At 36.0% G+C, this 25,853-nt stretch overlaps 1 protein-coding gene across 2 annotated transcripts in view; it reads left to right on the top strand.

Annotated features, from left to right (window-relative positions):
• The window catches only part of nlgn3a (neuroligin 3a), a 233,613-nt gene that overhangs the window by 54,711 nt on the left and 153,049 nt on the right, over positions 1-25,853 (top strand). The window contains exons 2-3 of one of the 2 annotated variants that reach the window (XM_051860566.1): positions 9,134-9,796; positions 12,905-12,964. In XM_051860566.1, coding sequence (XP_051716526.1) covers positions 9,328-9,796; positions 12,905-12,964 — 529 coding nt within the window. In that variant the 5' untranslated portion in view covers positions 9,134-9,327. The remainder of the gene's footprint in view (positions 1-9,133; positions 9,797-12,904; positions 12,965-25,853) is intronic. The other variant, XM_051860567.1, reaches the window with a different exon arrangement.

Genomic DNA, 25,853 nt, shown 5'->3' with positions numbered 1-25,853 from the left:
TTAAGAAATAATCAGAATTTTTCTTACATGTTTTACTTTTAATAATATAGTGCAGCTTTTTGTTTGCCAAAGGAATTGTTTAATTTTATTTGATTACATTTTAAGATTAATTAATTTGTTAATGCTTTATAACTTCATTTGATTGTATTAAATCATAAATCCAGAAGTTAAAAGAGAATTTCTGAGAGAGAATTTTTTATATATATATATATATATATATATATATATATATATATATATATATAAGGCCCTGTTATTAAAAAAAAATAAAAATCAATAAATTATTACGTTTTAAGAATTCTATTGATTATTAAAATTTAACTAAACCGTTAAAATGGAATCCAGGAAAATTAAAACTTAAGACAGAATTTGGGAAAAATAAAATGGTATAAAAATTAGAGATAGATAGATAGATAGATAGATAGATAGATAGATAGATAGGGGCTCGAAAATGTCAAACTTTTAATAAAATGTTAAATTGTATACATTTCTTGATTTCAATTAATTACACATGCTTTTTAATTACTAAAAGTTATTATAACCATTAAAGTATTCCCTTACACAATTAAAAAGGAATCCAGAAAAATTTAAGCAGGAAAAATGGAATTTGGGAAAAATTAAAATGGATTTCAAAGGGCCCTGTTCCAGTGTGATTTAAAAAGTGACATTATATGATATATTTGTCTGTAGTTATTTTACGATGTCTTTACATCTCTGCATATTCCTTGCTGTGTTTCAGAAGGTGTTAAGATGGTGGCCATGTATTATGCAGCGTTATGTGCACTGGCTGCTGACAATGAGTCCCAATGCACACTCCCATAACGGTCATAATTCACACTTCAGGGACAGAGATTCACAAGTCTCGACAGTGAGGTGTGGGATAAAGTTTAATGCAGAAGAATACTAATAAAATCTCCAACAGAAATGCCTGGTTGCCAATGAATATTATCAGTCATTCTCCAATAACCTGTATTACATTATACCACAAGTTGTGTTCTCACTGAAGTGAAGTAACTTACAATACAATACAATACAAATCACGTTAACCTGCGTTTTACAGAATTGGCTAGCTAACTAGTTGTCCTAGCAAAGGAGGTCTATAATACATGGGGGGTATTCCAGAAAGCAGGTTATGTGACATATCTGGGTAAGTTTATGGATAAATAAGTGGATAATCACAACTTTGGTTTCAAAAATAGAGGAAACTTTCAGAATGTGTAAGTAACCATAACAGCTTATTCGCTGAAAATAGCCTGCTCCAGGGTTAGTTTACATCAGAGATATGCAGTAGGGGTGGGCATTTTGCCAAAATATTGTATTTGAATATTTGGGCTCGTAAAAAAACGAATATTCAAATATTCGTTTATTTAAATGACGTTAAACGAGAAATACTTTTTTTTTTTAATGCATCATGATTTTGTAACCATTTCTGTTCAAGCTTACAATATACAGAACAAGCTTACGTTATATCTTAAGGTTTTCTTTTAGTTCAAAGCATTAAACAATATGTGTAAACAAAAAATATAAAGAACAAAAGCATTTAAGCTCAAGCAGCGCGGACGGGAAAAACGCTAATAAAGCAGACGCCGCCAGTTATCGTACAGAACATATATAATACACTCGAGTCAGTATATAGTTATCGTGTTCATATTGTTTCGCATGTTCATGTTGAGAAAAACAATAATATCCACATGCTCGGGTGAGAAAACGCGCTGTGCTGACAGAAGTTGCAGAGACGCAAAGATAACGTTGTGCTAAGCTAAGTTTCTTACAGCAGCACTTTGTGTTTTCTCTTCATAAATATGTCTCCCTCGACGAAACTTTAAGGAAGCATATGTATTGTGATCATTTTGCTAACAGATAAGACAAGTTATCTTCTTGGCTCACTCGGGTTACAGCTGCGCTTACCTGTCGTGATGCAGTGATGGACAGCTGTCTTTGCTCATTCGATGGGTGTTTGGATTTCATGTGCTTTCTCATTGTGGTGGTGATATTGTGACAACTTGGTTTCATTAATTCATTTGATCAAAAGTAATTCCATTTTGTAAGATCATTTTCATCTAAGTAACTCCAAACTTCTCGAGGCAGACGACAACATTATGTGACGATCAAATTCAATAAACTTGTTAAACACGCTCCACAGCGCCACCCAGTGCATTTAGTTATAACTACCAGTTTTAGTGCTTAGGATTTATCATGAGTTCACTGCATTTACGGCCAGCAAAGCAACGTAGTAAAATTCGAATAGTATTTTAATTTTTCTAATATTGATTACAGATTGAATATTCGAATATTCGACTATTTGTGCACACCCCTAATATGCAGCATATGCGTGTCTTAACGATGAAGCTCCAGTCATGCTGTTGATTATTGCTGCTACTGCAGAGCAAGTGGACTTGCTACTGCTAATAGATACACAGATGCATAAACATGTAAGATATGCTGCTGCCACATAAATAGACATACATAAATCCTGTAGCAGATCTAGGCAGGTGGAGCTGGGGGAGGTGGAGGGGTTCAGAGGAACTCTAATAGCGCATTGCAGGACTAGCTTACAGCAAACACTGAACCAGACTATTTAAATTTCAAGCAAGCAGTCTCATTAACTGCAGGATCAGCAGAGGCCAATCAGCTTGTGCCATGCGATAATGATGTGATTACTTGCAGACTGCATGTATAGGATCATCAGCCTACAAAATTATGTCAAAATGACTGTCTTGGCGAGTATCCTATTAAACACAGTCAGGTATGTCTTAAGTGAACGTAAACAGTTGAGAAATAAATCGCATGTGTGGATCAGTATCAGTATATTGGATCTGTGCATTTTGTCTTAAAGTGATAGCAGCCTAATTTTCCTGCTGCTGTCTGTTTTTAGTGTTAATTAAACAACAAAAGACTCACTGCAAAAAAAGAGTCACTCATTGTTCTTCACTAAATTTGATTGCTTTATTTCATTTCTGTACCTAATCTGCATGTAACTACTGATAGTACTACTGATAGTACTGATAGTATCTATCTGAAAACCTGAAAAGCACTATTTTTGCCATTGTAGTTTGATCATTTTTACTTATTTTATTACAGATTATTTACTTGTCTTTAATAGTGTTTGACATTTTTATTTAATATTTATATTTTATATTATATTTATGTAGAATCTTTTCATTTGCATTGTTCTTGCATTCCATGTAAAAAGTCTGGCGAGTAAAATAAAAAATGTACTAGCTAATGGCAACTCGAGCTTCAGTGTGTCCGTAGAGGGTTCTACACAAACAATTAGTTCTCTTACAAAATACATAAGCATTACCATGCTGCTGTATATTCACCAATATGTGTATATCTGAGTCCCTGAATGTGAGTACTCTGTGCTCCCACAAAAGTGATGTGGAGTGTGATGAAATAAGAGAAGAGGGTCTCAATGAAATGTAACCACAAGTGGTCACAGGAGAGACTTTTGAAACACATGTTCATATCAGTTGGAAATGGCAATGCGCCTCGGTAGACCATCACTTGTGATCGGATCACCAAAACTGCATGTAAATACCAGGTGGAACAGGGCCTCAGGTGTTGGGAGCTGATTTCACCACATCAAGCACCAAGTTTTAGATAAATGTGAACTTTAATATGGAGAGAATGGGTTGGTAGTCGACCAGGAGTGGCTAATCATAGCAGCAGCTTGGCTGAATGATATGAACTAGACTTTTATGTTGCTTTCCCAATCATAATGCTGGAGTGTTCGGTGGTCAGCTCCACCTTTTAGTGCTGAATCCCGTTCTGTACACACACACTTATTACAGGAGTGACAACCACATTCTACATTCTACGCAGTGTGTACAGAACCAATCTGAACAAAGTTGTTAATGACGTATTTTAACGTGCGTCTGAGATGTTTCTCTCTTCTGTGTGTGAGATGCAAAAAATCACAGGGAAAGCGGTATGAGCCTTGACTCTTGTTGCCATATCTTGATAGAAAAACAGCGAACAAGAACAAGCCCATAAAAAAATAATAATAATAAATCGAAAAGCTTTATGCTATTCTGGTCTCTAGATATAGGTTTGACTCTTCACGCTTTTTATGCCACTGAATGCTTATGATGTAGTGTTTTATAGCTGTGAAATATCAGAAGTAAACAAGTGTTGTTATTTCAGTATCCAGAAGATCTCTTCATTGATCGTCAGTGCTCATTTTTTTAAAGGTTCACTCAAACATTACATTTTTGACAGAATATGCTCAAGTCGCTTCAAATATGTATGTTTTTCATCTGTGGAAGACAAAGGGAATATTTTGAATAATAACAATTCTACCCTTCCAACATGGCCCTCAAATATCATTCACATCTGCCTATATTCAAATAAACTGTTTAAAGATGTGCCATACCAGGTTTAACATCACTATCAAATGTCATTGTTTCTTGTATGTATCATTTTTTCTAATTCTGTGTTTTCCATATTAATCAGTTGAATTCATAAAACCTTAACAATATAATACATTATTACAATTTTAACAATACTTGTGCCCTATGAAATGTTTTTTTTTGTTGTTGTTTTTCTCAGAAATTCTGTGTTGTCTGTTTTAGTTTTTCTGGATTTTGTGTTTTATGATTTAATACAATTTCAAAAAACAAAACAAAAAAAAAACAGTAATCAAATAAATGCATAGTTTTAACTAACTTTTAACTAACTTAAAGTCATTGATTAGCATATTCTGTCATTATAATCTATAAATCGCTTGTGTGGGAACTGTTGTAAGATGCCTACAAAGCCAGAAAATATATGCTGCATGAAGTTAGAACAGGTATAGTTTAGATTAATTACGGTTATATTTTGTCATGTTGTCATCTTGCTTTTATAACATGCTATTGCATTTGTGTTATGTACTGTATTGCAATAACATGGCCTCACCCCCTTTGTTGCGTGTTCTCGGGGGCGGGGTTTATGTAAATTTTGGGGTTAGTGATGTCACCAACCCGGGAAGAAGCTCGTTGTAGTCCCTACCAGCTGTTTGTTGTAGTCCTTAAAAAGCTCTAACAGCAACATCACACACTAACTAAAGTTAAAAAAGTGAAATCATAATCAAACACCTCTTTAAAATGTAATCAAATGAAATTTAAACAATTTCTTTGTTTTTTGGCAAACAAAGTGTTGCACAACACAAGTTTAAAGTTTATAAATTAAATCATATATGAATAATTGCGTGATATTGTGTGACATTTCTTAAATGATTTTTTAATGAATTAACATAAATAACATAAATAAACATTCTACTCATAATCATAATTTCTTCAAGTTGAACCAAACTTTTATTTTGGCGGGTTGTCGTGAAAACCTTTGGGTTTCTGTGTATTTGAAGGTAGTTTTTCCTCAAATAAAATGGTAAAATGCTGGTGAAGAGACTCTGCAGATGAAGTTCATGTGTTCATGTCCTCATATAGTGATATGGCAGACGCTGAAAACACCGCGAGTGTCACGCGTGCTTCAGTATGAGTGTATTAGACCAAACTGAGCCGCTCATCCACACAAACTTCACATTTAAACGCTTTAATTTTCACATATACTTCTATGTTGCAATATTTATACAATATTTATGACTTCTATTTTTATGACTGGATTCAGTGATTCTCTCCGCATTTTCCACATCACAGAAAACATAGGTCCCTAGTAGGTCTCCATATCTAAGTGTACAAAAATGGTTCATTCATGTTGAGTTGAAGTATTACTTTAGACAAGCTTGCTGAAGGGAAAATATCAATTCTGTTTAATTCTCAAATCAATTGTTAAAATCCCTTCTCACTCGAGTAGTAACTGAATAGGATATGTCATGACTTTGAGAAAACAATATGTTTAAAGTGTGCCAAGATTACACTGGATATTTCCTCCGCTTCAGTGGCCGTCTCTTCTCTCTGGAGATCAGCTGTACCGTCCACAGGCAACAGCTGATTACAGGCAGCAGCAAGTGTGCACGGATGATGAGGTGGAGGATGAAGAACTTCCTGCCAGGCTTTGTGCAAATCAGCCCAAGTTTGGAAAGGAGCTGTGGAGTGATAAGTGCACCTCCAGGAAGATTCATATTGCCTCTGTCTGGTGGATACTGCTCCACTAGATACATTATAAATCATTTACAGAGTCATTTTGGAAGGCAATATCCGCTACTAAACTCAGGCTTTTCTCCTTGTTATTATTCCAAGCCCTCCGAGGAATGGAGGTCTGAGGGTCTTAAGCTTTAAAAATTGAAAATTGATCAGTAGCTGAGCAGGAAAGAGTTTCTCTCCACTGGGGATGACCCTCCTCATCATTAGCATTTACAGTGTTAGCACAGGCACCCGCGAGGCACTTTCCAGGGATGGGGACGAGGACCTGTGCCTGAAAAATCTTTTATTTAATACATTTCTGTCAAATTTGGACAGAGATGTTGCTATTTTGGCTCGATGGAAAACCTGCGTACGGTATGTTTTATTTACTGATTGAGTGGCTCTCAACTGGTTTGGCTTCAGGACCTAGATTTTATATTGGATGACCAAACATGGTACCAGAATAGCTTACTGTACAAAAGAAACAAAAATGCCCTTAAAATCAAACATTGAAATGTATGAATACTACTATGAAGAGCACAAGCTTAACAATAACAGGGCTATTGGCTAGTAATTATTATAACATTTTCAGTAACACTTTAATTTAGGGTCCAATTCTCACTATTAAAGGATTAGTTCACTTCAGAATTAAAATTTCCTGATATATTCCTGATTATTCACCCCCATGTCATCCAAGATGTTTATGTCTTTCTTTCTTTCTTCAGTCGAAAAGAAATTAAGGTTTTTGTGGAAAACATTCCAGGATTTTTCTCCATATAGTGGACTTTAACAGCTACCAACGGGTTAAAGGTCCAAATTGCAGTTTAAATGCAGCTTCAAAGGGTTCTACACGATCCCAGCCGAGGAATAAGGGTTGTATCTACTGAAACGATCGGTCATTTTCTAAAAAAAAACAAAAAAACTTTTTAACCATAAATGCTCACGATATGCCACGCATTACGTAATCACGTTGGAAAGATCACATGTGACGTAGGTGGAAGTACCACGCAAGCGTTTTCAAAGCGAATGTGTAAAGACTAAGTCAAATGGCCTTTACAAAAAAAGGGTAAAACAACTATGTTGGACAATTTTGATGTTGGAGTAGAAAATGAGATGAGATTTTCGTCCTACCATGGTACTTCCACCTATGTCACACGTGACCTTTCCAATGTGATTAAGTAATGCGTGGCACATTGCAGAGATGAGCATTTGTGGTTAAAAAGTATATACATTTTTATTTGTTTTAGGAAAATGACCAATCGTTTTGCTAGATAAGACCTTTATTCCTCACCTGGGATCATGCAGAACCCTTTGAAGCTACATTGAAACTGCAATTTAGACCTTCAACCCGTTGGTAGCTGTTGAAGTCTACTATATGGACGAAAATTCTGGAATGTTTTCCTCAAAAACCATAAATCCGTTAACTACTTGTTTATTAGCATTCATATTACTAAGATATTGGCTGTTTATTAGTACTTATAAAGCACATATTAATGCCTTATTCTGCATTACCATATTCTACATCCCTTAATCCCACCCAATACCTAAACTTAACAACTACCTTACTTACTAACTAATAATAAGCAGTAATTAGGAGTTTATTGAGGCAAAAGTCATGGTTAATAGTTAGTTAGTTGGTGAGAATTGAACCCTAAACTGAAGTGTAACCACATTTGCTTTATTGTTTAAATGTTTGGTTGGCACAAACCAGGTTTATCCTCGCTGCAAGCTAAACCGTATTTAATGTAGTATGGGTTGTATTTCTTTCTACCTTGCATTTTGCTTGATTTTGTAGATGAGGGAATGTCACACTCTGGCTGCCTCTTAAAGCTTAGGCAGCTGATTTGTTGCCTCATCAGACAATGACTTCACAGGCAGTGTTTGTGCAAAAACGTATCTCACAAAATGATTTCGGACAGGATTCTGAGGCAGCATAATGTTCTACAACAAAACAGAGCTTTGGTGATAACTAGCAAATATTTAATTACTACAAATTACAATACAAATTTCCGCCTCAAAATGAAATAAAAAGCTGTTCAAAAAATTTACATTTACACACAAACTGACCACCAACTGCAACTTTCAGACGGGATATCAAAGGCAGCGAAGGATATATCTATGCTGCCTTCAAAAATCAATCAGATGAAGGTATCTCAGTAGACAGGATCAATGGATTCTGCATTTTTGCTTTCCTACCTCTGAATCCTTCCTGCAGAGGAAGCATTTTTCAGCTTTCAGACACAGCCTCTGTCCATGTGTTAGCATCTGTCTAATTTAACCACAGGCTAATGCTAACCAAGTGACTGATGAACCAAAACACTGTTGAGTTTGATTGGGCACACAGACTTTGACATGAATGGGAAGCGTTTACTATTTTGCTATCCTATCTATGAAGGATTATACGAGTAGTTGCATTTTATTATTAGCATTTAGCAGTGTTTTTGCCCCACCGTTCACAATTACATTTGAACATAGCTAAGTGTCTCAGTAGACAGGATCAATGGATTCAGACCTGCCTTTTTGCTTTCCTACCTCTGAATCTTTCCTACAGAGGAAGCATTTTTCAGCTTTCAGACACAGCCGCTGTCCATGTGTTAGCATCTGTCTAATTTGGCTACAGGCTAATGTTAACCAAGTGACTGATGAACCAAAACACTGTTGAGTTTGATTGGGCACACAGACTTTAACATGAATGGGAAGCATTTATTATTTTGCTATCCTGTCTATGCAGGATTATATGGTTAGTTGCATTTTATTATTAGCATTTAGCAGTGTTTTTGCCCCACCATTCACAATTACATCTGAACATAGCTAGTTGTAATCCACCAGTTGAGAACCAGTGACTGTCAACCCTGTTTCTGAAGAGTGTAGGCATTGTGAGACATGTTTAAATCAACCTGCAGCAGAGCTTTTATTTGCATGTAGCTGTGCAGGCCTTTGGATGAATTGAGAGCACTGACATATTTGTTTGTGCTCTTCTATGTGCATACAAAAAAAAAAAAAAAACAAGAGAATAAAAGATGGTCGCATTTAACATTTTCCTGTCTTGTTTTTTTTTTCTCCTGCAGGAGAGAGGATCTGACGAGAATACTGGACAGTGAATGAGGATTTGTCTGGAGGGGAACGGTGCTCGTGTATGTGTTTTTTCTTCAATGACAGGAGTAATCGGGCTGTGTTTGAGGGTCTGAAGGCAGGAGACACGTGCTGGAGGAGTTTCTCAGCCTACGTCGGCATCTAGCAGCAGCGGCCATTTTAACAGACCATGTGGTTAGCGGTGCGCAAAAACCGGCTCCTTTTGCACCAGCAGGACTGCTGCGGTGGCAGGGCTCATAACATTTCTCTGTGGATATGGATTTTTTGTTGGTGTATGACGCTCGTCTGGGGACAAGGCTACTACCCCACCGTGAACACGCAATACGGGAAATTACGGGGCGCACGGGTTCCATTGCCCAGCGAGATCCTGGGACCGGTGGACCAGTACCTGGGAGTGCCATACGCCGCCCCGCCAGTGGGCGAGAAACGCTTCCTACCCCCTGAGCCGCCCTCGTCTTGGTCGGGGATCAAGAACGCCACTCATTTTGCGCCGGTGTGCCCACAAAACATTCACAACGCCGTTCCGGAGATCATGATGCCAATTTGGTTCACCTTTAACTTGGATATAGTTGCCACTTACATACAAGATCAAAACGAGGATTGTTTGTATCTAAACATCTATGTTCCAACGGAGGATGGTGAGTGTGTCGGGTATAACGAAGAAAAAATCTCGCTATTACATTCTGTCACTTCCTGTGTTGTGTTTGAAGCATGAGTTGTCGTCTGGCGCATGCTGTGTCTGTGTACACCATTTCCGTTCCTCATCTTGACTTGATCTGTCATGAAGTCTTTCCATCAACTCTTCCCTTCCATGCCACTGTTATGGGTTCCTCTTTTGTGTTGTTCAAGAGAGCAAACCAAAAAGAAAGAAAGAAAGCCAGTAGAAAGCAATCAATGAGAAAGTAATCTTTTTAATGTAAGAGCTCAGATTCTAATCTGACATGAAGTTTGGATGTAATGATCTTGGTGCACCTCCCTCTCCTCACTGTCTTGACTGTTCTGGGGGATTAGCGATCCGAGATTAGCTTGCTTGATGCCAGAATGAGGCTTTTGTAGAGTTGCTAAAATGTTCTGGAACACAAGAGGCCTGTGGCATCAGTCCTAACCATGTAAGACCCTTTACTGTCCCGCTTTCTTCTGTTAATGTTCAAAGCTTGTCTTGAGGAACTTAAGATCTTTAAAGAATTCGGTGATCAAGTTGTGCATTTGCATTTATGACTATCACCCCAGCACAAAGAGCATTTCTTACAAACTCTTACAGATTTGAAAGCAAAAGCACTAGCTCTGGTCCAAAACCTAGTGAGCTGCCTTCTAAAGATGCCTACATGCTAGAGAAATCTCTGACGGAGACTATGATAGATAGGAATGCGTAAAGTTCATTATGAGGGCATGGAAATGCAGTTTGAAATCAAAGGCATGCACTGAAAAACGCTACTCTGCCTATTTTAAATTCTCATTGGTCAGTTGATGCATATGTCACAGTACAGTTTGATCTCAGCTGTTGCTAGCTGTAGTAGGATTACCAAGTATTGTTTATCCGTCACTGCCAGTTGGCAGATGACTTTGTTCAACTACATTTTTATTATTATTATTATTATTATTATTATTATTATCATAATCATGTACCAAAGAACAACAAAACTCTTAAAATACACCTAAGAACAACAAAACTCTTCAAATACGATTGCAGTATCTTCCAAAAAGTGGATAAACTTTCTTAAAGTCCCCCTGTAGTCAATCCAGCATTAGCATCAATTCTGGCAGGTCACGTCAGTCAAGCTCGCATCAGCTGACTCCCAGGTGACTCGCGTCAACCTATAGGAATATGACGCCTATCACAGCATCCATATATAAGCTCCTCAGTATTATCAGCAGCTATCACATTTCTCAGGAGCTAATTACCCTCCTCACATCCCCAGCTCCTCCTCTCATCAGTCAGGATTTGGCCTTATGATTCCCCTGAATCAGACTAATTCTTGAAATATGTGTACGTTAAATTAATTTGGTATTGCTGCTCTCCCTGCTCTTATCCATGCTAGGCTGCATGGATGCGCAGGGAGTTCTTGCTCAGAACAAAACCATACCGCCAATACAAACTCTATGCAATTATCAATCATATTTGACGATAGAATAATTTTATCCCTTAAAACGTATCTTTGATTACCAAAATGACATATTGAAACATTTCTTCCTGTGAAAAATAAATTCTTCATGGCTTAACATAGCTTGAATGTAACTCTACACCCTGGCTTCATTTAGTATACACGGATCTATGAATATGCTATTTAGCCCCGCCTCCACACTCGCGCAAGCTCAGAGATCCACTTAGTCAACTTACTAAGGTAAACGCTGCAAAATGGTATCACTTTTTACAATATCGGACACATAACGGTAATTAATATTATTAGCCTTTTGTTTGACTACGTTATCAAACAGCTAATAATGTGTTGCTAATGTTACACAAACCATGTTCCCCTTCGTCATCTCAGAGTCGGACAGCTGCCTTCTAACAATCAGTATCCTTACAAATGCTTTGAACAACTCAGAATGTCAGTGGAGAAAGGCATATAGTTCATCATAACATTGTAATATACATCATACACCCAAAATCCACACAATTTTTTATATCTACAGGAAAAATATACCGGGAGAACCCGTTTGCTTTTAATGATATGCTAAAGGCTGCCGGCACGTTGATGTGATTGGTTACAAGGTAGATTGTGACGTCACAGACACCAGCGATTTCAAACCATGGGCTTTTTTTCACTGCAGCTTTAAGGAGAAAATACTCAGCAATGGTGTTGAGTGGTGAATTTGTACATGGTTTGTCTTAAAGCATATTAAAAACACCACATAGATATATAAACAACATTAAAAACTTGATTTTCACCACAGGGAGTCTTTAAAAGGATGAAATGTAAAAATGGTTGTTATACCCCTTGATACTTACTGTACTGCAGCCTCACAAGTCGCTGATTTTTAAAGAGCTAGTTTAACGTTAGCATGTTGCTAAGCTAATGACAAAAATACTAACATAAATAAGGCATAATTGAATATTTCACTTAGAATTTTTTCAGTGAGCTTGGTGCAATGCATTGCCTTCACTGTGAAGGTTACATTCATTATTGCATTTTAATTTGGCCAAAATTAGGTATCTAAGAATACAGCATAATGTTGCCTCCTAGCTTTTGGTACTGCCATCTGCAGCAGACCTCAATGCATACAGTAAAATGTTATCTAGTTAGTGCATTATGTTTTGGAACAGAGCTATTCTCTAATTGAAAATTACAGCTTAAAATGTAATTAAAAAAACTTAATTAAACCAAAATGGACTTAAATGTTTTAGAGCACACTTACAGCAATTCTCTGCATCTGTTTGGTCACATTCTCAAAGCACATTTGGTGCATCATACAACAGAGCCGTGCATTTCTCATGCAAAACCTGGAGTGATGCAGCGGTGCAGGGATTGGATTGAGAAAGAGTTCTGTCAATTTCTCTTGTGCTTGTAAAGGGTCTTATATAGCAGTGCATGTGAAACTAGGCTTCCTGTGTTCCAGGGTGCAGCAAATCAATTCCACCTTTTTTGGAATAGTTTCTGCCCAAAAGACAAAGCACCCCAGCTAACGTTCTGGACAGGTTCTCTTTGTTGTTCTTGTGGGGAGGGGGAGTGACGTTGTTGCATGTTCTCCTCAAACGTTTCTTCCAGAGCCTTCTGTTATTTTGTAGTCTTTTATTCATTTTACAGTCAAAAGAATATCCAAGGAATGTGCCAGAAAACCCAACAAGAAAATATGTAGAAAAGGAGGTATGTAAGCAAGCCAACATTGGAGCCAAATACAGAGAAGAGAGCGACTGGTACGTCCTCTCTTGAACCCAAGGGATATCTCCGTCAACTACACAGTCTTGTGCGCTCAGCAGCGTAAAAAAAAAAAAAAAAAAAAAAATGTCTGTATATTTCTTTCAACATAGGTTTTTTATTTTATTTTATTTATTTATTTATTTTGTGAATATGTGCTGTTTCAAACTACTATACAGTGTGTATATAGACAACTCCCAGTTATACTGGTTGACATGCAAGTCATTCTCATGAAATGGTGCGATTAATGTTTATTTATTTATTTTTGTCATTTCATTTGAAAAGGTTATTATTGAAATAATTTTGTCACCTGATTTTGCCCCCCAAAAGTGTTGAAAAAATGTATGGTGTTTACATGTTCAACCTTGTTATGTTAAAAAACTTAAACAAAAAACTGATCTGTAGCTAATATGTTTTGCACCATGTCAGCTTAACAGTCAAGAAGGCATTAACGCACACGAATGTTGACTTATTGTGCTTTAATTCCTTCTTGTCTGTTGAGCTTGACAAGGTCAACATAATTGCTTACTAAATACTAAAGATTGTAAGAGAAAATTATAGTTTTATTGAACTGTAAGAAATTTTTTGACCATTAAGAGTTTTACTATTATATTTAAATGGGTAAGTTTTGATAGCAGGACAGGGTTGAATAGAAAGTGCAGGGAGAAAATATAATTTAGCTTTTGAACAGGAGCAACGAAGGTGTGTAGGCACCTATTGTAATCTGTAGTGTTCTTCTTATTATTATTCTTCTGCCATGGGAGTCTATGGCAGCCCATAGAACCGCTTGTGGAAAAGTTATGAAATTTGGCACGCTGGTGAAGGACAGTCTGAACATTAACCACAGCAATTTTGGAGTCTCTATCTCAATACCTCTAGCACCACCAATGGTCCAAATTTGCACTCACATTTATACAAATAACTTTTGAACTGTAAAGGCTAGAAAAAAAAAAAATTCAATTTTTCAAATTCTTTTTTCAATTTTTCCTCTGATTCCTTGGCTCAAGACAGTTCGATTGCACCCTATGATGTAATTTTCCACCATGAAAACATTTCCGCCATTTTGAATTTTCCAAAAACTTTATCAAACTTCTCCTCGACCATTGCTCTGATTGTCTTGAAAATTGAACCAGATTATCTTCAGACAATGACGACAAAAAGTTATGGAGTTCAAGTTGATTAATAACACGTGAACGAATTCGGCGAAGAACACCCCAAAATGGATATGAGGCTATATCTCTGGTGTGTGTTATGACAACCATGACCTAAGATTACATGCACAGTTTCGGCACAGTGCCACCTAGTGGTCAAGAGATATAAAAAAAATTGTTATTTTTGCTTATAACTTCTAAACAGTTTGGCCATTTTGGGCATAGGCCATTTTGAATTTTGTTGTAAAATGCTATATTTTACGAATGCATTGGCGTATCATTACAAAACTCTGTAAGTGTCCTCGGCATGATGCCTTGAAGGTGCTCAAAACGTTTTGGGGAAGTGCCACCTTGTGGTCAGAAATATAAGCTATGTCTCATTTCATTGCATTTCGAAGGCTGCATCCTCCAGAGGACGCATCCTGTGAAGGATGCAGTATACGGAGTGTCCTTAACCAGAATTAAACGAGACGTCCTTCGTAGGACACACAGGCAGGAAAGGAAACCAGAAGTATCACGTTGCTATGCCTACGCGTTCACTGCCGCGTCGTTGCGCTCTCAGCAAATGAATGAAAATTATTTATAAATTTGTAAAGTAATTTGAAAAGAATGTTTTACTTTGGTTAATGCTTGAGGAGCTGGCGTATGTACAACAGATATCTGTTACAGAGACAAAGGAGGAGGATATTAAGAATACAAGTTTAAAGCAAAAACAAGCTTGAAACTACTTACATTTAAACACATCTTCGCTCTTATGAACATCTGCGGACACCGCCATTTTCTTTTTTTTTTCAAATAAATGACAGTTGTTAACAGCGACGCAAAGAATTGTGGGCTATCTGCAGCAGCGAAGGATACACCTCATGCATCCTCCGAATTCCTGTGAAAGAAGGTCGCGTTTAAAGGTCGCATTCGGAGTGTCCTACTTACTTTTCTGAAATGATACAGCCTCAATGATATATGCAACCTTTGAATGCAACCTCCGGAGGACGCAGCCTTCGAAATGAGACACAGCTATGGTCGGTCAAACTTGCTGTCCGCCATTTTGAATTTTTCTGAAAATTTACTTTTTCGAACTCCTCCTAGACCAGGGGTTTTTAAACTGCGGGTCGAGACCCATTTGTGGGTCGCAGAGTGGGAAAAGTTGGGTCGCGCAAAGTCTTGGCTGCAGCTAAATTTGCGTTTCAGTGAATGACATACACAGACATACACAAAAACAGTTTAGTCTAGGGCTGCACGATATACCAACAATAAATATAAATCATAATATTACTTATGCGATTTTCGAATCACAAAGGCGGCAATTTAAATATATAAATATATGAAACTGAATCTGAGGCTGTATCTCTGCAAGGCTTTGCTGAATTGACACCAAACTATGTGTATGTCATTGTCAATGACCTATACATATACATTATATACGTAATGCTGAACTCATGTTTTAACAGACAGCATATTCAATTTATTTAGCATTGTGTCACTGATGTCATAACGCAAAGCATCATACAGTAAGATATGACTCACTGATGTCATACAGCTTGATATGTGTCAGAACATGTAATATCATATGACATGAGTGATTGTTCCTGCAGCCACAATATAGAATCTGTCATTACAGAAACCTCTGCACCATGTTAAAATCAATGCATTGTTTTAAAAAGCAACAACCATAATGATATAGTTACAATAAATGTAGCATGTGTTAGAGAAGCATATAAAATATGACCTCGAAGCCAACAGATACGGACTAAAAGCAACAACTGAAATGGTGTTTGCTTCATATTTTCATATTCAATACATTTGCAATCTAGATGTAGGTTTTTACAAACAATACTTCTTTAACAGCAAAATATTTTTCAACAGGTAAATTCCATTTGATAATGGGATTCAGAAAGCTTTATCAACACATCTCCTATAATTATACAATAATAATTATAATCTTGAAAATACCAACATCAAACATACATTACTGTGAATTTAATGCCTGAGTAAACACACTCATTAAACAGTATTAATAATCACATCAGCTGAATTTAGGGATCCATTCTCATTGTGATTCATTGAATTTCACTGGATTTCATTGAGAAATGTTCCGAGTTTAAAAACAGCTTAAGCTGTATTGGCAGCACCTGTGACTTGTTGTCAATAACCACAAAATAATTAGACTTACCCCTCAGTTTAAAACAAACAAACAAACAAAAATAGTATAGTGGTGCATTAACAGTAGAGGTCTATGGGAAAATTGTACAGGAGGATTTAAAAGCAGAAATGTGAAGCTTGTATTTTTGTTAAAGCACTTAATTCTTCCACACAATAATGTGTGTTGTTTAGATGTTGTCTAAAACACCCTTTTAGTGGTGGGACTACTGTCTAGGTGGATAAAGGTCCGATGTTATTTCTGTAAACAGCACTTTACAGGTAGTTACGTAATTTCTCTTCCTAATAACTTTGTGTGTATTGTGTGAAAGTTGGATATAGGTTTGCTCAGACAGGACTGTTAGTGATTGTATTGCATTAGTACAATAACACGTATAATGTTTAGGTTTTGTGGCTATACTTTTGAAACCGTATGTGTTTGTATAACATAAAATCATCAGTTTAGGCACTTTCCCATATAGACCTCTATCATAAGTATATTGTTGTGCTTTTTCAAACTGAAGGACTAGTCAAAATTATTTTCATGTCACAGATGCTGTCTTGCTTGTCACTGGAGCTGGTATTAAACCCCGAAAATGCCTTTATGATTGTATTGTGGGCAATTTAGAAAGTGGATCCCCACGACCTCCTCTAACCACTCAATTAGCATTTTTAAAGAAAACAAATTAATTTTATATTGTCTATGCATGTTGTTATTGTATTTCCATTAATGAAACTAATTTGTTCCTCATAAACTGTTAACTCACCAAGACCTAAAACTCGTGAGTTACAAGCATTTAGAGAAAAATGCAAAATTATTATATTTTCTGGCAGTAATTTGTGCATTATTTAGCACTTGCACTTAGCATACTTAAAACAAAAAGATCATAATAAAATAGGTGTTGTTTCTCTGAAATGAATCAAAGCTTGTTTCTGACACAGAATAAAAATAATAAAAAGGTAACTGCGATTTTTTAGTTTAGATATAAAATCAGAATTGTTAGATATAAACTTGCAAATTGTCATATAGTCCGAATTGTGAGACATAAACAAGAAGAAAAAAAAAAAAAAAGTCAAAATAGAGTGCAACAGTCGGGTTTCAGAAGTAAAATCTCCCTTGGGAAATTGATTTTGAAAGGTAACTTATAAACCTTTCAAGACAGCCCTACTGTGAGCTACGAGGTTCTTAATCGATAGTATTTGCTTCTGTTGAAGCAGTCAGCCCACATTATTTCAACTTATTCTTAAAATTGTTGTGTTTAACAGTGGAATTCCTGGTAAAAAACATTACAGCTATACAAAAAATTACACCGATCAGAGAGTTTGAAAAAGCAACACGCACCAAAAGAGTTATTTAGCTCTGCCTTCTCCAATAAAGTACTGTGAATGATAAACTGATAACTTGAAACTTTTGTCAGATTTTCAAAAACATTTTTGCTTCAAATCAAAGTTTGGAGTGTTGTGATTCACCTTGTTGCTGGTTGGCTTGGTTAAATATACTTGGTTATAACGCTTTAATGAAGATTTTTTAAAAATCCCTATTGGAAAAATGAATGGAAAAAAAGTACTTCCGGAACCAGCGCAGCTGAAAAGAAAAAAAAGGAGGTGGCCATTCTGTGGTAGAAACAAGCTTCCATAGAAATGAAAAACATTATGTTCAAAATGTAAACACATTTAAAGGGTAGTTCACCCGAAAATGAAAATTCTGCCATTAATTACTCACCCTCATGTTGTTCCACACTCGTAAGACCTTTGTTCATCTTCGGAACACAAATTAAGATATTTTTGATAAAATCCGATGGCTCAGTGAGGCCTGCATTAACAGCAAGACAGTTAACACTTTCAGTGCCCAGAAAGCTACTAAAGACGTATTTAAAACAGTTCATGTGACTACAGTGGTTCAAACTTAATGTTATGAAGCGGCGAGAATACTTTTTGTGTGCCAAAAAAACAAATAACGACTTTATTCAACAATATCTAGTGATGAGCGATTTCAAAACACTGCTTCATGAGGCTTCGAAGCTTTACGAATCTTTTGTTTCGAATCAGTGGTTCGAGAGAATGTATCAAACTGGTGAACCATTGAAATTTCAAAACACTTATGATGTAACAAAGCCTCGTTTACTGAAATCACGTGACTTTGGCAGTTTGAACCACTGATTTGAAACAAGATTCGTAAAACTTCAACGTTTCATGAAACGCTTTTTGAAATCGCCCATTACTAGATACTGTTGAATAAGGTCTTTCTCTTTTTTTTGCCGCACAAAAAGTATTCTCGTCGCTTCATAACATTAAGGTTGATCCACTGTAGTCACATGAACTGTTTTAATTCTGGGCATTGAAAGTGTTAATTATCTTGCTGGCAATGCAGGCCTCACTGAGCCATCAGATTTGATCAAAAATATCTTAATTTGTGTTCCGAAGATGAACAAAGGTCTTACGGGTGTGGAACGACATGAGGGTGAGTAATTAATGACAGAATTTTTTTATTTAGTTGGGTGAACTAACCCTTTAATGTGGATTCACAATCATTTTTTAATTTAAGTTGCACTGCTTGATATGACAGCTGTCTTATACTTATACTGACACCTAGAGGTGTGGATGAAGCATTAGACAAAAGCAATTACCAATTCTACCAAATGCACCAGAAATATACAACCTGCCATTATTTATGTATGCAAAATTATCCAAGAACAGCTGAGTTACAAAGATAAAGCTAGCGGTATTCAGCTGGTCAGGTGATCTTAACATGGCCGCCCCCAAGAGGTGACCCACTCCATGTAAAATAAAACCGCTTACGTATACCTGTACACTGCAGTATTCACCTCATGATTTTAAAAAAAAATGTCCTATTCCTAGGTGTAAAACCTTGCAAACAGCAAAATAACTCAATATCTGTCACATTTATGGGGTGTCTGAAAAATAATGGCATTGTGTTCTGCATCAGATTACGGCAACATGTTCCCTGAAAAGCTTCTAGAATCAGAGAATAGAGACAGGCATCACAAGACGCGCACTGCCGTCACAGTCTCCCATGATCTTGTTATGAGAAATGTAAATAACAGCTAAGCATCAAAAACCAATGTCTTTACACAGCAGCAGCTGCTGCTAAACTGTTAACAACAGCGTTCGGGGGAAACTGTAGTTTGGAACAAATTTGCAGTGAGTTTGCGCTGTTGGTTAAATGATCTATGTGGTGTGAGAGAAAGTCTTAAGGGAGCAAGCCCTCCCTAGAGGAGCCGTCTGTCTGTATATGGGTCAGGAACGAGAGCTCGCATTTACTCTACCTCATTTATTTTCTTTTCTAGATGCTTAATATACTTAGATTTGCTGAATATACAAATATTATGGCTGATAGCTTAAATTTGCATTAAAAAGAAACCAGTCTGAATGCTATTTTTGTTTTTAAGCCAAATGACTGCCTGCATTAAATGGTTGTTTTGTTATGAGTTTCTACAAGGCATTTATATTTGTGATGAACCGTTTGAATTTTCACAAGGCTACATGCTGATTATCTTAATAGCATGTAATATATTAATGTAAGTTAAACGCTGAAGTTTTGAACTTGGAACACAAACATTTGCATTAGAAAGCACGATTCTGAACTCCAAAATTAGGGTTTTAGTTGTTAGAGTGCAATCTTTTTGATCACACCAAAAAATAACCTATTAGTCTCAACATGCAGCAACATGAAATCTTATGTAAATTCCAACGAATTTGCATAACATAAAATCATCAGTAAGGGTTGCCAGGCAACAGTACGCTTGTGCTCTAAGAGCCTGTTGATGGTCTATCCACTCTGTCGAGCTGTTTCAATCCAATTTGCCCTAGGGATTTACAAAAGAAAATGTTATCAAGACATTATGTTAGGTAGAAAAGCTGAAAATGTGACAGAGAATGGAGGTACACTTAGGCTGAATCACACTCACACACATACACACACCTATAAAAGGTCTTACATTTAGTGAACACATTAAAGTTCACGTTCCCTTGAAGAACATTTTTATGCAAAAACACGTTTATCCATTACCAGAAGGTTGATTTGGCTAGAGTTTTTTTTTTTTTTTTTTTTGAGGGATTTAAAAAAGCAACAGTAAATGACAAAATATTAATTCCCCATTCGCTTTAAAATCGTATTTCTGATCCCACAAAATTGATCCATTCACATGTTATGAAATTGCCATTTCACAGCAATCTTTTTGCTTTGTCATATCAGGTTCACAGAGTATTTTTGCCATTATTTGATCTTCAGAGCTTGTCCTGCACTGTAAAACTCAAGTTCAGAATACTCAAATGTTTTGAGGTAATACATTTCCTCAAAAGTTTAAAGTAAACTAAGTCATTTTTTTTTTTTTTTTTTTTTAAAGTTAGTAGAACTTAAAATTGTTGTGACAAGTGGGGTGGGCCGAGAGCCGTGGAAGTGGAGCAAGGCCAGTGTGGTGCACAGGTGTTTCTCATTAACAATCACGTCACCGGCATCCCTTCACTCCCACAGTTCTCGGCCTCGCCCCACTCATCATAATGTTAATTACATACAGTTCATTTACATAAACACATTCAGATCTTGGTTAAATGTTAGATATAATAGAATGTGTTATTTGCTATCTATCAAAGAGACTGTCATTATATACTTGCATGTATATAATCAAACACATACAGTAGCCTATATGTGACCCTGGACCACAAAACCAGTCATAAGGGTCAATTTTTTGAAATTGAGATTTATACATAATAAGCTTTCCATTGATGTATGGTTTGGTAGGATAGGACATATTTGGGGCAAGATACAACTATTTGAAAATCTGGAATCTGAGGGTGCAAAAAAATCAAAATCCTTAACAATGCATATCCATTCACAAAAATAATTTTTTAATATATTTACGGTAGGAAATTAAGAAATATCTTCATGGAACATGATCTTTACTTAACATCCTAATGATTTTTGGCATAAAAAAAAAAAAAAAACGATAATAAAAAAATGATAACAATAAAAAAAATGGTGCTATATAGTACTAAAAGTGGTTCTTTGGCTCGTAATCATAGGGGAACCACTTTAAGTGCTGTATAGCACCAAATCTTGGTGTTTCAGTGGTTCTTCAGAGGTTCTTTGGGATAACTGAGGTGCTATATAGCACCGCTACCATATACAGAACCTGTTAAGCCCCTGTATGGTTCTTCAGCATTTTTTTCAGTGGTTCTTTACGGTGGTTATAGCACCACTGCGTACAAAGAACCTGTTAAGCCCCTTTTAGTGAAGTTATTAAACGTAATTTTGGGAGGAGTATGCCCATCTAATCTTCCAATTAATACCAAGGAATACAACCAGCATCTTACCTCTTCCTGTTGTTCTTTCGGCATCCCTCCTCCTCCCCTTCTCCTCTTTTTTGTACAATTTTGCCTGTTATAGGGGGGCAATCGGAGCTCGAGTAGAATATCCTCTCCGAGCCCCTCTATAGCAGACAGCAAGCCAAATCTGTTTACCACTTATGCTAAGATTATATGGGCACACAAACTCGTGAAAGGTTCTTTACGAGCCTAAGAACCACTGTTGGTGCTGTTTAGGACCATTTTTGTTGAAGAAATAAAATGCGACATGGCACCAGTTATGGGTTCTATAGCACCATTTGACAAAGGTGCTGTAGAGCACCTTTAAAGATATGGTGCTACATAGCACCAAAAGTGGTTCCCCTATGATTACGAGCCAAGAACCACTTTTAGTGCTACATAGCACTTTGCTCTTTTTTTTTTTTTTTTTTTGTACAATGTTTTGTTGGCTATTACTACAAATATACCCGTGCGACTTATGACTGGTTTTGTGGTCCACGATCATATGGTCATAAAGTTTTGCAGCCCATCCTCAACCTAAGCACAGGCTCTACTCTTCACCACAATGGTAACCCTACAAAACTAACATAACAGAACCCCCTGTAAAGAACACAACATTAAACACTAACTTATGTCTCCCTATGTTAATCTTGTGCAAAAACACCCAAAATAACACTTAATTTCAACATTTCTTTATATAGTCTGACACAAAGCATGTTGGGAATTAGAAATCTGCTGCAACTCAACTCAGTCATATTAAGTTCAGCTTACTACAATGAAATTTTGAGTTCACACATTTTTTTTTTTTTTTTTTTTTTTTTTAACTTTCATTAATATTAGAGTGAAATAAACTAATTTCATTTTATTAATTTCACTGTTTGGTTTTACAGTTTGAGACAAATTTGGATGCAATCTTGTTTTTCACAAACACATTATTATCCATAAAGTGATGTAGGCCTACATATTTCCAAGTGAAACAGCACATTCAGCGAATTTAAAAAAAAAAGGTTTTAACAGTTTGTTGGAAGGGAGAGGCTAAAAAAGAGGAATTGGTGACCCAAAAAAAAAGATAAATTCTTTAAGAGATGGAGCAATTTATTATAGTTTGATTGTAACAAAAGTCCACTGAAGGTAAGCTGGAGTTTAGAACCTATATGCAGTTTATTTACATAATCCAATATGAACAAGACAGTGACGTGAACTAAACTTGACTAAGAACATAACTTGAACATAAATGTGAACTTGACTTTTCTTGACTTGACAAAACTAAACTCACCGACAGTGGATTACAACATCAAAGCCAGACAAAGGAACAATAGAAACATGAGTAATGCATTGACAATAGACACCTGAATAAAAAGACATGAAAACATGACAGTGAACCCAAAACCAAAACAGAACTGACACTGATTAAACATTTTGTGTTTCTTTGGAATAATGAATCGTTCACAATAAGACCAGGAACATTAAGTAATCAGGGTCAAATCTGATTTCATGTTGACCTTAATGAAGTGGTTCTACTTTTGTGTTGTGAAAATGGGTCACATGTCTGTTCTGAAAGGATCATAAACAGCAGGGGGAAAATGATAAATGTAAAAAATAAAATGCTATTATGCCTTTGATTGGGAACAAAATGACACAATAAATTGGCTCATCAACTTTCAAAAGAAGTCTGTGCGTCCAATCAAAGCCATCAAATGGTATATTGGCACAAATTCATCTGTCACCTGGTCGAAACTAGTCCGATTAGACAGATGCCAACATTGACAGTTTGTCTGGCATTCATATCGTCGACCTGGAAAACTGCAATGTTAGTAACTTTCCAAGTTTAGCCAAGGACATTTTTGCATGTTTTGGTGTTGTGTTGGATCATGACTTCATGTTGAATGTAAAATTTGTGACACTTTATGATAAGGATTAATTTGTTATCATCAGTTAATGATTTAGATATCATGAACTTACAGTGAACAACATTTTTGCAAGCATTTATTAATCTAGGCTAATGTTGATTTATAAATATTAGAGATGCACCGATGTATCGGCCAACAATCGGTATCGGTCAGTAAAAGCTATTATTATCACTATTGGCCATAGGCCAATGATCAGGGCCGATTATATCCTGTCAATCAAAAGGATGCGGAAAAACGTGTTCAACTCATACATACTGTGTGTGAAGAAAATCACTCTTGTGTTGAATTTCTTCTTCTTCTTCTTGGCGGTTGGCAAACCAGCTTTTGTGTTGAATTTTAACGCATTAACAGTTAAAAAATAGTGACGCTAAAGCAGGCTCTTTTTGACCCTATGAATCTCCCGTATTACAAGCCAGGGTTGCCAGGTCTGCGTATTTATTTTTATTTTTTGCTACATCAAATATTATTCGTAGCGCCTCCCGTCCAATAATCGCAAAAGGCTTTGTGCTTTGTTACTTCTGATAAGAATAAAAGTTTCAGTTTTCAAATTCTGTCCATTTTATCATGAAATTCAAACAATAAATGGCGTTTTGGCGCTCTTAAATGTGACGTGTCAGATTGCTGTAACGCCTCAGTTCAGGCGGCAGCGCGGAGCGCGAGTCTTTTCTTCCTCTTCAAGTTATATCTCGAAAAACATGCATGAATATCAAAGGTATGTTGAAAGATATAGCCTAGTACAACTTACCAGAATGTATCACGTCTCATGCAATCACTTTATTTGTGCTTCAACCGCGGAAAGACGTCAATAAAACAGCTTGTGAACAATATGTCACATCATGTCAAATTTACCTCAGGAATGTTATATATATATAATATAAAAACACTAGAGAGGAGTTTATTTACTGTTAATTATGTTTGTGTAAATTTGCCATGAAGACAACAAGTGCTTATGAAAACTACCTTATGTGATACTAAGTTTTATACAAACATTTCAGTCTTTATTTGAGTGTAATTATTATATCTGAAAATAAACAGCAGCTGAATATAAAACTTCTGTTGTTAATTGTAACCTCTAATATTGTAGTGTACCAAATGAGAGGGTTCCCTGTGTAGTTTGCAACATTATTTGGGAGAGATTTTTTTTCCTTAAGGGAAACCAAACTATCGGTATTGCCATCGGCCGATATCATTCTGAAAAATCGCTAATGGTATCGACAGAGAAATTTAGTATCGGTGCAACTCTAATAAATATACTATTGTTCATTGTTAATTCAGGTTTGTTAATAATACATTGACACAAGAGTCATCATCCATTTTCAGACCAAGGACCCCTTATATATACACAACAATTCACAATGACCTTCTGTTACTGATCCAGGCTCTTGTGTCTACTGAATAATAATAATCATAATCATAATTCAAAATAATTTCATAGAGACTGCACATGCAAAGAGCAATATCTAGTAGATAAAATAGCATAAAATAAGATGAAATTAAATAGGAAATATTTTTATTCACTATTGAGTTTTCCATGTAATCTCAATGACTTTTTAACATTTTATTAACTTCCATTTCTTTTCAAGCCCTGGAAATCACCATTTTAAGGTTCCATGACCCCTTCATTTTAAGCCTGGATTATACTGTAATATTATTCCTATAGTACCAAATTAATGTTATTTATATACTTGGTCATTAAATTTATCAATATTTATGTACAAGGTCGTATATTTTAATTATACTTGATATATTTTAATGTGGGATAGATAATGAATCGTTTAGCTGAACTCGTTTAGCTTCTTAATCGTAGCTTGGGTTGAGATCAAACCATAATTGTTGGACGCCCTGCAGAACCGCCACAGACTCTCTGTTGAAGACCCCTGCATTAACTAACGCTAATTTATACAACTTGAAATGTTAAAGTGTATTAGCATACGTAGAAATTAACATTAACCAAGATTAATGGCTGTAAAAGTGTTCATTGTTATGCTATTGCAGTAATCATTGTAAATGCATAGAACCAAATTATAAATATTTTCTATTCCGTACATTCTGAATATTTTATATACATATTCCATATATATATGATCCTAGCAGGAGGCACTTCTAATGAATTCTGTAGTCTAAACTTCAGTGCAATCTTCAGTGTATCTAGTTCTGTTTATATATTCAGTTTAAGAATTCCCTGCTGTTAACAGAACGTTTAATGGCTAAAGGGTGTTTTTAAAGATTGCATTAATACCATTCCCCAAGTACATGGTCAATTATGTTTATTTGTTTCTATTAACATAATATTCTGATGTTGGCTACACATGAAAC

The sequence above is a fragment of the Ctenopharyngodon idella genome, chromosome 14 (genome assembly GCF_019924925.1).
Source record: "Ctenopharyngodon idella isolate HZGC_01 chromosome 14, HZGC01, whole genome shotgun sequence".
Taxonomy (NCBI): Eukaryota; Metazoa; Chordata; class Actinopteri; order Cypriniformes; family Xenocyprididae; genus Ctenopharyngodon; species Ctenopharyngodon idella.
The sequence above is the reverse complement of the archived record's forward strand: the minus strand, read 5'-3'. Positions and strand labels throughout refer to the sequence as shown.